Raw genomic sequence first — 14095 nt, forward strand, 5'->3', positions numbered from 1 at the left:
ATCGAGGCCTCATGCTACATGTCATTCATTCACTTGCATCCTCTATCATGCATGCGTTACCTTTCTTTCATTGTGTGGCCTGCACTGTTTTTAAGTTTTAGAGAAGTGTTATGCAGCGTGCATGCATGCACGTGTATATGCAACATCCGAAGTGCACTTGCACCTTGCAGTTCTAGCATGTATTCTAAGCTTAAATTGCTTTTTATGGCTTTAGTTCTTTCTTTTATTTATTCAATACCACCTCCTACCTTTTGGTTGTTGTGTTCTATTATGTTTTTCTGTTTTGTTTTACTTCATAGGGTGATGGGAAGTGGCGATATTGACCACACATATTACCGGTGAGCTTTATATTTTTTTTGTCCTGCATGGCACTAGCAAAACTGCACAACATTGCATCATGTGCACATGAGCAAGTGCAGTCATGTTATGTTTTCATCTTGTGTGATGTGCAAGGGCCGGGCTTGCCACGTGATGAATGTAGTGCTTCTACATTTTGCCTGGCGGTTTATTGTGCCTTGGGCAATCATTCATTACCATCATGTGTGCTGCCATTTTGAGACGTTGTCATGGCTGTTCTTTCCTCTTTTTTTTTTTTTAAGTAGGAAGGAGTAGCGCAGATGCTTATTCACTTTGACTATATGTGTTACTACTGTAGTGCTGCTGTAATGCCTTGTTTGTGGATTCTTTACTGAGACACTAGAGTGAGGTTACAAAGTAGTAGTATTAAGTAGTGCTAATTGGGCACGAGAACTTACTGTAGCACTGCCAGCAAGTACATTCCAATTTGGGCCAGATTCTTATATGCATAGCACTACAGAAATAGAAGGATGGTAGTTTTCAGAAGCCTAACGACCAGTAAATCTATGCAGCGATGCTTGAAGATTGCATGCATATAGACATTAGTGGGGCATAACACTCTGTGGGTGGATCAGAGACTAGAACAATGATGTGGGGCTTGGAACGTGGGTCTGACATTGGTTGTGGCTGCTTATGTAAACCCGTAGATCTGTAAATACACTCTCCCAGTATCGATGTGTATCAGACAAGTTTCATGCACAAACTGGAAACAGGCATGCAACAAATTACGGCTGGCAAAGTTGTCTTTAGTTGGTTTAAGCAAAAAAAAAAAAAGTCTTGCCAAAGGTGCTCTCAACTTATTCATACTTTTTTTCTTTTTTACGTTTCTGCAGCCAATGCGCACACTTGCTTGCATTTCTCTGTTCAGTTTGGATTGTTATCATTAGCTGTGTGTGCACCACAATATGGATCACTATTATTGGCATAATTTTATAGTGCCAGCACCCTCGTCTATTAAACTTGGCAGTATTTTTGCTGACTGTCCTGGGTGTTTAATGGTGCTATAGAGTTTTAACGTTCTGTAATGCAAGGCCTTTGATATCAGTAGCATTCATCCTGCTTGACAAGTGTCACGCCAGTTAATTTTGCCATGTTGTCATGCTACCTAGTGCGAAATAACGCCGATGACAATAGTTGCTCTAGTGTTCAGCATGTTTCCTAGAAAATTCCCAGAGAATGCTCAGAGACACGAAACTGTGACCTGAGGTGGGGGATTGATCACATTTTACCGCATTATCATTTTGTGCCATAGAAATTTCCTGAATTTACCTGCTGCTTCAGTCATACATAGCGGTTGAGAATTTTTATTTTGCTGCTCATGCTAGAGCACTCCTGGCTTACTCTTCATTTAATTATTTTTATTATTGTTAGCTGTGACTTGGATACATCTAGAACACTTTCGATATTTGAAGAGAACTTAAAAAGACTTGCTGTTCAGGCAAGTTGGTGTTCCATACCTGCGTCACGAATGCGCTGTCTTGTCCCTTTGTGTGTATCGTGCTTCTTCTTTTACATATCGCGCTAATTCGTGCTCTAGATTTGAAAAGAAGCCAACTCACCACTAGCGCAATTTCGAGGAGGGACCTTTACCCAACTCGGAATGGTATAAGGAAAGCTCCAACCTGTGGTGTAGGCAGGAATTTGTTTCTATAGAGGCACATTCTTGATCTGAAGTGGGGGCCAGGCAGGCAAGTGTGGTCGAGTGCCATTTTGTGCACTGTATTTCATGGCAGAAAGAACTTTCGGGAGGGCCAAGTGCCCAATGTGCCACCCCATGGCTACGCCACTGACTCCGACCCATTTATTTTTGCGCAGATTAGGGCTTCTTGTGGCATTTCAACCAAACATAAGCAAATCTCTGAGTTTTATCACTATGCGCCTAGATGAGCATATCGCAATGCATCTAAAAGGCTGTGAAAAACTTCTTTCGCTGCTTTCATAACAGCCAATGCTATCCAGTGCCAAGGTGGTAATGTAATTCTCCCAGGTCATGGAAGAAAATTGCCTTTTTTTTCACATAGTGTGCACTCAAAGCAGTGAAGCATTATCACTTGGTTTAACTTTTGATGCAAGAATGCTGGTAGTTCCTTTGCTTTCACTCCCAATACCAAAATGGCCACCCTTAGTACACGTGAAGGTTAATAAGCCCGAGTAGATGCAAAAGCAGAAATAGGGTTAATGCGCCTTGCATTTTGTTCGTCCCTCCACAAGCTTCAGTTATTGTTTCAGTAAAGGTGGGCTACATTTCAGTTTAAGAGGACCAAATACTCAGCCTCTCAGTTGCCAAAATCTCTTTTTGCAGTCGATGTGGCTCGAACACAAGAAAATGCTTGAAAATATTTGTCATCATGTTGAGGTACTGGCGTTAAGGTTCATGCGAGAGATATGGAAAATGAAAGCTTGGCCATCATTTATTAAGTATTAGTGAACCAGTTCCCACCAAACGGATTATAACAGTAATAACAGAGTGTCGGGAAAAATTATTTCATCAGCCCAAATTATCAAGCATTGTCCTTGTTAAGCAACACTTTGTTTTAACAGAAGCATGATGCATTGTTAAGAATCTAAATGAGGGTCTCCAGACCCAACGGAGTTATCCTAGAGAAAGTTTACAGCAATGAAATTTTGTGTGACTATCTCGGGCAGCGAATTTCGTTCATAGCAGTGGTGCCACTGCCAGTCAGCCTAATGATAATAGTGCTTTGCTGAACTTCTTTTTTGAAATTCTGGATAGAGGTGTGAGAATAGAAGCGGGCAGTGATTGTATACTAAGTCTACGTAGTGTGTCCCTCAGGGAGCTGAGCCTGGGTGGGGAAGAAGGCAGCCGTCCTGCATCAGTCGATTCTGTGCTTACGCAACCTGCCCGCCTTGAGTCCGGTAAGTATCAGTTGTGTCAATGGGGCACCTGCATTGCTAATTGTATTGTTTTGGTGATGTTGTACTTTTGCGGTTGCTCTGTCACAACTTTACATTTGACCATCATTTGCTTTCTTGTTCGTTTGTGTGCATGTTCTTTTTTCTTTGTGCTCCTTCAGCAAATTTTTAGCCTTAATATCTTGCATTGGCCTTCATCAGCCTTCATTTTTTTTTTTTAATTTGCCATCTATTTTGATATATTTACCTCTTACAACTTCGGCTGTCTTGCCATATCATCTTACTGTAGAATTTCAATAAATGGAAATCACTTAAATGGAATTGCTGCCTTAACAGAACGATTGCCCCTAATAGGGGATATTCAAAATGTACAGCGCCATCTGTCCACAATCCCGTAAGCTCGATCCGCCATGTTTTGTTGGGAGCGAAAACGAAACCAGTCGCATATCGCAGCCTTTCAGGTGCTTGTTGCTGATTATTTATCTTCGTTCTGCGATGACTTCTCAATGCTTCGTGCGCTGTTCAGGCAACGAGGGAGCCCTGACAGTGCCAGGAACAAGGTAACATTAATTTTAATGGAATTTATCAGTTAAATGAACGAATAAAAATGATATACCGATGCGAACTTGTTTCGTCAACAAGATCGGCACTGTGTTTTAAGTTCGGAAATGACCGGCGCACGCCAAAAGTGCTCTTCGACCTCAGTTCTTATTTCTCCGTTCAATTTTATTGCTTGCCTGCAACATAAGCTACACTTACAGAACAATATATTACGATATATGCATTTTAAAACAGACGGCCGACGTTGCACGCGCGCGAAAGAGCATAATTGACCAACATTAGCTTGTCGGTGTTGCAGATCGACGAAAGTAATGATTTACGTATATAGACATGTGTAGGCCGCTGCTGCGCGTCCGCGGTAAATCAGTGCCGCCACTCGAGACCCGATCGCAAAGATCCACACAGCCATCGCTTTGCAAGCTTCGCAAGGCAGTGTGCGCCGAAGTACATAGTCCGCATGCCGCATCTGCCCTTCGTTTTACACTACCTTATTCCTCAGCTTTTATTTTTCTTTTGCTTCCTTCGGTTAGCGTGCGCTGCAAACACAGAGCGAGTTACAGAGCCGCACTACAGATGGAGCTGTTTGTTCGGTAGATCTAGGTGGATCGGGCAGATCATCATGCTCACCTTTCCGCGGATCGCGGGCACATGTATGCTTGTACGCTGTTCGCAATAGTGCGCGGCACGCGATAGTGCACGCCTCCGTGGCATGCAAAAGCAAAGAGCGCAAGATCTTAAAAAGATATGTCGGTGAACGCACACGTATAGCTTTCAAGAAAACCAGAACGACAGTACTAAATTTGCGCGATGGATTACGACCACAAGGCAGTATAAACAACCAGTATGCATTAAAAGAGCGTTAGTCGGGCCGCTCTCTCTGTACACAGCTCAAACGCGTGATCAGTATTTGTTTGGTTTTCGGCGCACCGCTCATGCACGTGTCCATGCCTTGTTCATTTCGAAAAACTACGACACACGCTATTGCGAAGGGTGTAGAGATACATGTAGCCGAAGAAATGAGTCGAGGAATGCAGTGCAGCATTGCACGGGTCGCGCAGAAACAATGTGGTTTCGATATCTAACGCGTGTTTATAATCGCAGTGGGGAATACAATGTAGATGTATTGCTGTGCAAGGTTATCTTAGAAGTTTGAGAGTCGCGTCTCTCTGCAGTGAACACTTTTCTTGACCGCTTACCTCAGATCGGAAGCACACACCACTAGAGAACAGCACTTCGGTTTTGCGAAGCGGTGTGCCTCGTGCAGCTGCCGTCCGGATGGGTTTTGAAGCGAGTAGAGCTCCGATATTGCGTTCCCGTCGATTTGTGGCAGTACAGTGAGGTTCACTGACTGTTCGGCGCTGGACGACGAAAGAAACGGCCGTATTTTCTTGGTCTGAAAGCTCTGCCAACGACTGCGGCTCAGCCTCTCCATGGCCTCTTCTTATGGAGACGTTAGCAGACGATTCCACAACGGTGCCCAAAAAAAAAAATGTCGGACGCGCCCAGTGTTGCCAGAGCACCAAGCAATATGAATATCCCCTATTTGGTTGGATTTGTACATGGGTGCTATATCTCTGTACATATTTTCTTCAGTAAGTAAATGAAACATATTTTCCTGAACCCTTCAGGTTTTGTTTAATGAGATCCTACTGTAGTTCGTCTTTTCTCATGATCAATGGCCTTAATGGCCTTAATTTTTGAGACACTGCACTTCCTTCCCTGAACACACACACACACACGTCAAGATTGAGGACATTCTCTCTCTAACTTCAGGTAATGTCTGCTTACGTAGTTATTTCTTCTCTTGTTGTCAGTCAGACCTAGAACATTACCATTGGTCAAATGTAATTTTATTCAGGTGTAACAACGGTATCCTCTGTTTCTCTTGCTGCGTGAGTCTTTTTTTTTTTTCTAATAATAGAGTTGTTTGTTGGTCGTTGTGTGAAATGTTTTAGTGAGGTGCTCAAGAAAGCAAAAACCAAGAACAGTCAGTTGTATAATACATTGTGGCAGAACGGCGCAGACAATGGGACGAAGAACATAGAGGACACAGCGCTGTGTCCTGTATGCTCTTCGTCCCGTTGCCTGCGTTGTTCTGCCACAATGTTCATGAACCAACTAGCCCGCTTAAGAGCCATTATGTATAATACATGCTATCAGATTCGTAATCTCTAAAATAATTTGCAAAAATGAGGCTTGATGGCTGTCTTTCTTTTATTATCATTGCAGACCTCTACTTTTTAAAACATTGACTTTTCTTGCACACTCTTTAATTTCCACAACAGCTAAAATGAAGGTAGGTATAATTTTGTGCGACATGCTGTACAGTTGTTGTATGAATGTCTGTCAACTGTGGTGCCTGAACGACCTCGTGAACACATTTAGCATTACATCCGCGGTCACCAACTGAAGGTATAGGTAGTAGAAGGGGCAATAATATTCGAACGATTGGCTAGTCTGAAAAATAATTTCAGTTTTCCACGAAAGAGAAATTGTTTCATTTTTTTTTGTACTTTCTTCAGTGCTATTAGCACCGAGAACTCATTTGTAGATGTTAGTTTGTGGCTGCTTCAGTGTTGATAACTTCAAGAAAGTGTCACTAAATTCCAGGAGCCTTTAGTCACCAAAACAACTTTGATAATCTGCCTTTTGCGATGCTGTCCTGCACATGCACATTGCTCGAGCGGCTCTCTACCAAAGTTTATACCGTGACCTCATTCAAACCAAACTGCAGCCACATTCCTTTACTTTTGTTTCTTTGCAAGGCTGTTTTTTTTTTTCAAGGCTGGAAAAGCGGGAAGCACTTGAAGTGCAGAAGCACATTTTTGTAGCGCCTCTGTTTGGGGACTGTGTCGACTACTTCTGTAATATCTTGTCACGTCTTTTATGACGCATGCAGATGATGCCACCTTGGAGTCAAGTAACATTCAAGGCAAGATGCTGCAGCCATCTGAGGACCACGACGACAAAAGCGGTAGGAATGTATTAATTTTGACTGCACTGCTAAGACAGCAGCACCGTGAAGTGCTGCACAAGAACAGCGCATTCCTTCTAAGGTTTTCAGCCAACATTTGCTGACATTTACCGTATTTACTCGATTCTACCGCGCCCTCGATTGTAACGCGCACCCATTTTTTCGTGAGAGAAAAGAACAAAAAAGTCCGTAGGAGTCAAACTTTGCACATTCAGAAGAACAAGTATTTGGGTTTTAAAGAACTAAAGTTTCAAAAAAGTAAAACACAGTCAAAAAGCGGGCCTTGCCGCTAAAACTGTCACGAGTCGCGTAATGGATCAGTCCTCGTCGCTGTCGGACAACTCCTCGTCGCTGTCAACGCTCTTTGATTTCGGGAAACCGGCCCTGCTTTGGTCCACTGAAACATTTTCGTGAAGCTTTGCTGGAAAAAATCTTCTGCTTCTATTTGCGCCAGTCTTGCACGCACGTTGCGGGAACTCCGAACGACCGCGATGCGGCCCGATTTCCGCCCGTCTCAGCACATGTAATAACTATTCTTTTAAATGCTGCAACGTGGTGCACTCGTCGAGTATTTGGAGTCGGCACTTACATGCCGTCGATGCGAACGCAGAACGGGATGGCAATCTCCTCAGCACACGAATGAATTGAAACAATAATGACAGAAATGGCCAAGGCGCATAGGAGGTGGCCATATTGAAATGCTGATGGCAATACGATAACCGAGTTTCTTTTTCTTTCTTTTTTTTTTTTTTTTGGTACTCGATTCTAACGCGCATGCGATTTTTGGGCTCGTTTTACCGGAAAAAAGGTGCGCGTTAGATTCGAGTAAATACGGTAATGAAGTCATTCCATAGCAATCTTATGTCAGGAATGTCCCTAAGTTGTCTGCGTTGTGGTCGTTCATATTCAGTCACTGTAGCATATACCTGTGTCATGCGAGGTATAGAAATATAGAATCGACTTTAAATGCTCTAACTTACTATGCAAAATCAAAGGTCCACATGGACATAATTAATGACTACAAAACCTTATGCCATTTGTGGTGGAATGTGTAATCCTGCTCCCAGTGTTAGCGTTTACAGCTGGACGTGGAGGATACATTTCTGGAGTGAATTGAAAGAGCTCTAGACAAATGATGCCTATTGTAGTTCTTAGTCTCATCTCTTCATCTGAATAGCTTTCTAATGATACTAATGCATCTATCAAACTGTGTTGCTGCATTCACTACAGCTATTATCAGAAAGTTTAGATGGAAGCTTAATTTGCAGTTTTGTTTTCCTTTTTTATTCTTTTTGGGAGGGGGAGTTGTTAGTGTGGTTCATCAGTACACATTATATTTCTAATGTCCTACGCTAAAAACGGACAAAACAAAGTGTAGTGAAGAAGAGTGGCCTCAGCGGCATTGCTCTGCGCCTCAGTGGCATCGGCATGAGCTTGTGATTGCTGCGCTTGGCCGAATGCTGCAGACCCGTTGCTTGCTCTCCTGCATTTTCTGCTAATAAACCTCTTAGCAAGCGAGAGGTGCTGGGATCGATACCCAGCATCTCCACCACTTGCTAAGAGGTTTATTAGCATATAATGCAGAAGAATGGGCAGTGGTCAGCAGCGTTCGGCCAAGCGCAGCAATCACGAGCTCATGCTGATGGCGATGCCGCTGAGGCGCAGAGCAATGCCACTAAGGCCACTCTTCTTCACTACAAGAGAGTTACATCGTTGTGATTAAACAGTGTTTCTTTTATTTATCTTTGTTTACAAAAGGGCGAGTGTCTGCAACATTGCCCCCGGAAGGCTGGCCGTCAACGTGTCAAGTGGGGCCACCTCGCGTCAGCTTACCTCGGAGTCCTGCTTGGCCCGAATCAGCCGCTGTACCGAGGTCAGTGAAGGCACCAACCCTAGCCCCGTTATTCAATCGGATTATGGATACAGTAAACAACAACAGGGCGCACGCGATAGCATTACCCTGCTCGGGAGGCTTGCCGTCGAAGTATACAGGAAACGCCTCGCCCGTTTTGAACGAGCATGAAAAGACTCGAGGGGGGGGGGTGTCGCTCAAGCAGCAACTGTGAACTTTGATTCTAAGGGCGCGGTCGCGATTGCTGGCGCATGCTATCTCAGGAGCTTCAGCTGGCGGCTCGTATACCCCTTCTATGTGCTGCACTCTCAACGCGAAGTGACTATACGGAAAGAGCATCTCTCCCTGGACTGGCCGTATTCTCTTACACCAGCGTATTGTAGTTACGCGAGATCGGATGCAAAAGAGTTAGCTGCCAGCCTCACTTCGTATAGCACTACAATTTGTTGCTATCACATTCATTGCTGTGCCCTTGCGGTGAAACTGACTTTTTTACTAATTCGTGCATGCACCGTGTAATTACGAGTAGTACTAGTATGATCGCTGACGTCTAAAAAATTATTGGCAATCATTTGGAGCTGTTGTGTATGGTGTTTCTGCGGCCTTGAGAAACAAATAGACAAAAACGTACGCCAGTTTTCTTTTTTCTCCACCCCCACTTGCTCCTGCTTTACGAATCTCCCGAATTTCGAGGTTGCCAGGTTCACAGGTCCATATTAGCATTTGCAATGCCTGTCAAATTATTTGACACACCCTGCAAATGCTAATGTGGGCTTAGTCATTTTTCGCATGTGGGATGGCTCAACACACTGCTTTTATTGAAATAGCAGTGTTCACGTGCACTGTGCACGAGTTAGCTGATGTTGAATGGTTTGTATGTATTTTTGTTTTCTTTTCTGAAAGCAAGCCTTCTTTGTTATACTGCTCCAAATTTGGGATTTCGTACTAAAAAATTCAGGTTTTTTTTCGTAACCTGCTCCAAATTTGGATTTTCGTGCTCCAAAAACAACATTTTGCTGCTCCAAAAATTGCTCTAAATCCTATTTCGGCTGTTGCACCCCTGATGAAAGTAATACAGACTTGAATGTTAGAATGATACCATCGATAACACGCGCTTATCATTGCAGAAATGAGGGTTATGTTTAGGCGAAGGTGGTCCTTGGGCAAGGTGTTTCACTTACTCATTAGTGAGCTGCATTGCTAATTACTGATTTGTGCAAAAAAGATGCGAGAGTTTATTTAAATAAAACAAAGTTGCTCATGGTTTTACCAGCACAGTTATGCATTTTTGTGTTTGCAGCTTCATGCCACAGACCCTGGAGCAGCTGCTTGAACGTCAGTGGGACCAGGGCTCTGGCTTTCTCATGAGGCAGGCCCAGCACTTTGACAGTGAGTGAAGCTGCTATGTTCTGCACAGCTTGGTTCTTTTTACTGTACTGACATATGCCAGTTACTGCTCTCTGCTTGATCACTAGCACTTACGTGGTAACATGCAGTGTAAGCGCACACATGATTCTGTAGACTCTCCAAACTGCCAGTTAAAGAAATCTTGACATGTGCAGCTAACACTATGACAAACAGGACTTTTAAAAATATATATACAGTCGATCCCGGATATATCGAACTCGAAGTGGATCGCGAAATAGTTCGATATATCGATAATTCGAAATATGAAATATGCTTATTTAATTAAGGCTTTAATTAAAGCACTGCAGGCCTCGACACAGTTTTCTGAAATCGTAAAAAGCGCGAATATGACAATTTGCTCACATATGATAAAGGACAAGGCGAGAACTTCTTTTGCAAGTTAGCGTACTTTATTTCGCATGAATAACGTCCGTCAACTTGTCTTGCTTCTTGCGCGCCGTGAATTCATCAAGTCATCGTCAATATTATATAAGCTTTCCAAATAAGTAAATTCAGCACCTTCCGCCACAACAGCGGTGATCGACGCTGAACGCTGATGCGAGCTCTGTAGCGCCGTAAAGGGTTTAGCGGTGGCAGCGGCGGCTGGCATCTTCAAACCGCACGGGTCCATTTCCGCAGCGCCGCCAATGTCAGCTATGATCTTGGCATCAATGCAGTAAGAAACAGCTACGTCGTTATCTGCACCGATGAAGTCACTCGCTGTGCTCCTGTCTGATACGGCGCCTGGAAACGCTAAGTCGCAAAATTCACGGACGCACCGTACGCCGTAGTCAGCGGTCATGACGCGCCTGAAGTCGTCACCTGGCACCAAGGCCCGTCAGGAAACAGTGCACGACGGTGCTTTACTTGACGTCGTTTCAAGCACCGATCATCATTTTTATCGCTACAAGCGGGACAATAATACGGAATAGCGGGCTAGTTGGCTAGTTGGGTAGTAGAATGCAAAAGAAATGTAGTGTATAAGATTCCGTTCAATTGTGGCCACTGTTATGTAGGTCAAACGGGCCGATGCTTGAATGTGAGATTAAAAGAGCATTTGAACAATTTGAAGGGAAGGCCAGAAACACATCTGGCTATGCATTGCGCGCGGTGTTCTTCTAGGTCGTGTAAACCGTTGTTTGATAGAACTGAAGTTATGTATGTAAACCCCAATCAGAAGACAAGAGAAATAGTGGAGGCGTGGCACATTTCTAGACAGCGGGACAATGTTCAGTTCGACTCCCGAATGACGATTTATCTAGAAAAAAGCGCGAAGTACGCACAGTACACATTCTGCAAGAGACAACGCTGCACGAAGAAACATTTCTCTCTCCACCGTTGACATGTTGGCGATACCGATGGCACTTGTGGCTTTGCAGAAGGCAGCCGCTACTTTGGCGAGAAATGGGAAAAAAAAGCGTAACCTCTGAGATCGAAAACACTAAAAATACGTCACGAGGTTGCGGATCTCGAAGGCCATGCTTTGCGGGCCCACATGCCATCGTGCGCGAAGAGACGAGGAAGGGAATGCAAACATTACAACAAGACTGCGAAGTCACTTCGAATTCTCATTTTGGTGCCCTCGGCAATCAGCCTCTTTGAAAAACACTAGCCCATGCGCGGTGCGCATGGGCTAGTGTTTTTTAAAGATCTGCGCACCGCGCGTCAAATATACCGGTGAACTGACAAGCGCTGCACAACGAACTAGAGCAACGCAGTTTCGTCACCTGTGCGCGACAAGGGATTGGAATTTATAAGAATGCGGCTGAAAAATGATCAATAGTTAGGAAAAATGCACTTTCTGGGCTTCGGCGCGGGGCAGCGTTCGATATAGCGGATGTTTCGCTGTGCGGGAGTTCGATATACGTGCACACCAGCCCCATACTTTTGCATGGGAAATTCAAGGGGATTTCTCAGCTGTTCGATATAGCCAATAATTCGATATATCCGAGTTCGATATAACCGGGATCGACTGTATATACAGTCAACGTCCGATTTTTCGGACTCCCTAGGGACCGCAAAATCGTTCGAAAAATTGGGCAGTCCGAAAAAACGAAGTCATGCTTTTTTATTCCTCCCAAGCGGTCAAATTGCCACAGCCACGTCCGAAATAGCTTTAATGCCGCCCAGTACACTTATGAGGCATTTTGGTGTGCGCCCAGGCTCTCGCAAGTACATTCAGTACTTGCCACGAACCCCGCCCCGCTTAACTATGTGCCAACCGCCACTTGCAAATTTGCGTCTCGTGATGAGCACCGCTGATACCAGCAAAGCGCGGAATATATTACGGCTCTCTCGCGTGTAGTGTTCGGAAACGATGACGCGGAACATGAAGACTGTGGCGGAAGAGCGGACAACTCGTCCGGCTTTCCCCGATGCTTGTGCGCACGTAATCGATGCGCACACACATCGCCGAATCTCCGCTTATGCGCAGCATTTGCTGCCGTGTGAAGCCGATCGTTGTGTGCAGTACATCGCCAACTAAGCTGACACCGTCACTGTACTGTTGCTGTACCGTACGCACACATTTGTTATGAAAGGGTTCGTGATGCCCTCTCCATTCCTGACCGCTCAAGGGTGTGGCAAAGGTGAGCAGGTTTCGTTTGTGAAGGTGGCACGGTGTCTGTGTGGCGCACTTAACGGTCTCGCACAAAGAGGCAGCATGAATGGCGGCGCGGCGCGTTTGAATTCTCGCCTCTTAAATGTGTGCAGTATGCATGCAACCACACTAGGCCACATGCACTACTGAGCAGTTAACTGAATGATATTTAGCGCAAACACTAGACAACAGACAAAGGAGAGGATGTAGACGCAGCACATGCGCTGTGTCTACGTCCTCTGCTTTGTCTGTTGTCTAGTGTTTGCGCTAAATGTCATTATGACTGACTTGTTCCAACTCGCCTAACAAGCAACATTGTTTAGTTAACTGAAGATGCTTATCGTAAGGGTTGTCGGCGATTAATCCGTACTGGCAAGCTTGCCACCTGCCGCCATTACGCCTCCGTGCATTTCCACTGCTTATCCATAAGGACATCGCCGCATGGCGCCGTCATAGCGGCCCCTTTGAATTTCTGGTCTGCATCGCCCTATAACACTTTGCCATTGCGGCAAAGCTGACTTTCGGACTCTGCTACTGTCGCAAACAGATCGACTCACGAAAGCGCTGGTTCAAACCTACGAGATGATAGACACGGCAGAGGTGGGGGCTTCAATTAATGCCTTTTGGACTCGCAATTTGGGCAAAAAGTCAGAAAAATCAGACGCCAAAGAGTTTCAGTGTTCGAAATTTCGGACATTCTTATACATTGACATCTGTGGGGCTGGTGATGATGCCGCGAGAGTGTCCAAATTTTCGAGCATGTCCGGAAAATCGGGCGTCCGAAAAATCGGCAGTTGACTGTATATGGAGGCACCTAGGCATTTCTTATGATGTTTAAATGTGAGAACGTTACTTGTCGCTGAATTATGTCACAGAGTTTAGCGTTGTGGCGCATGTGATATTGTAGAATCGCCAGTTTTTTTCTTGTGACCATTAAAGTGGTGGTATGTTGCCTCGCTGCAGCTTCCTGTGTTGCCTCCACAACCGCTTGCTTTGCTTGGGTGGTGAACATTGTTTTAATAAGGAAAGCCAAGCTAGTTGGTATGATTCTATCATCTGCCTAGCCAGTGTCCCTGTCTCTCTTCTGTGCTAACCTGCAAAAAATGTTTTGCTGCAATGGCTCGCTGTGCAAGTTTTGCTGCATTGCTATTTTATATGAAACAGCAGAAGACTTGTTCCAACAGCAGTGTGATAGATGTTGCATTGAAACTTGTCACTGTGGGAGGAGCTTCACTCTTTTTTTTTTGTTATTCAGCATATATAATAACTGTTGTGGTAACGTCCCAAAACCATGATATGATTATGAGAGACGCCGTAGTGGAGGACTCCGGATATTTTGACCACCTGGTATTCTCAACGTGCGCCTAAATCTAAGTACACAGGCCTCTAGTATTTTTGCCTCCGTCGAAAATGTGGGCACCGCGGCCGGGATTCGATCCTGCAACCTGCGGGTCAGCAGTTGAGCACCTTA

General features: G+C 44.7%; 1 protein-coding gene across 9 annotated transcripts in view; it reads left to right on the plus strand.

Annotated features, from left to right (window-relative positions):
• The window catches only part of LOC119387532 (protein AF-10), a 52224-nt gene that overhangs the window by 27162 nt on the left and 10967 nt on the right, over window positions 1-14095 (plus strand). For 3 of the 9 annotated variants that reach the window (XM_037654949.2, XM_037654954.2, XM_037654950.2), the window contains 5 exons: window positions 300-338; window positions 3140-3234; window positions 6692-6766; window positions 8525-8639; window positions 9919-10007. In XM_037654949.2, coding sequence (XP_037510877.1) covers window positions 300-338; window positions 3140-3234; window positions 6692-6766; window positions 8525-8639; window positions 9919-10007 — 413 coding nt within the window. The remainder of the gene's footprint in view (window positions 1-299; window positions 339-3139; window positions 3235-6691; window positions 6767-8524; window positions 8640-9918; window positions 10008-14095) is intronic. The other 6 variants (XM_037654951.2, XM_037654955.2, XM_037654958.2 and 3 more) reach the window with 3 other exon arrangements.

The sequence above is a fragment of the Rhipicephalus sanguineus genome, chromosome 3 (assembly GCF_013339695.2).
Source record: "Rhipicephalus sanguineus isolate Rsan-2018 chromosome 3, BIME_Rsan_1.4, whole genome shotgun sequence".
NCBI lineage: Eukaryota > Metazoa > Arthropoda > Arachnida > Ixodida > Ixodidae > Rhipicephalus > Rhipicephalus sanguineus.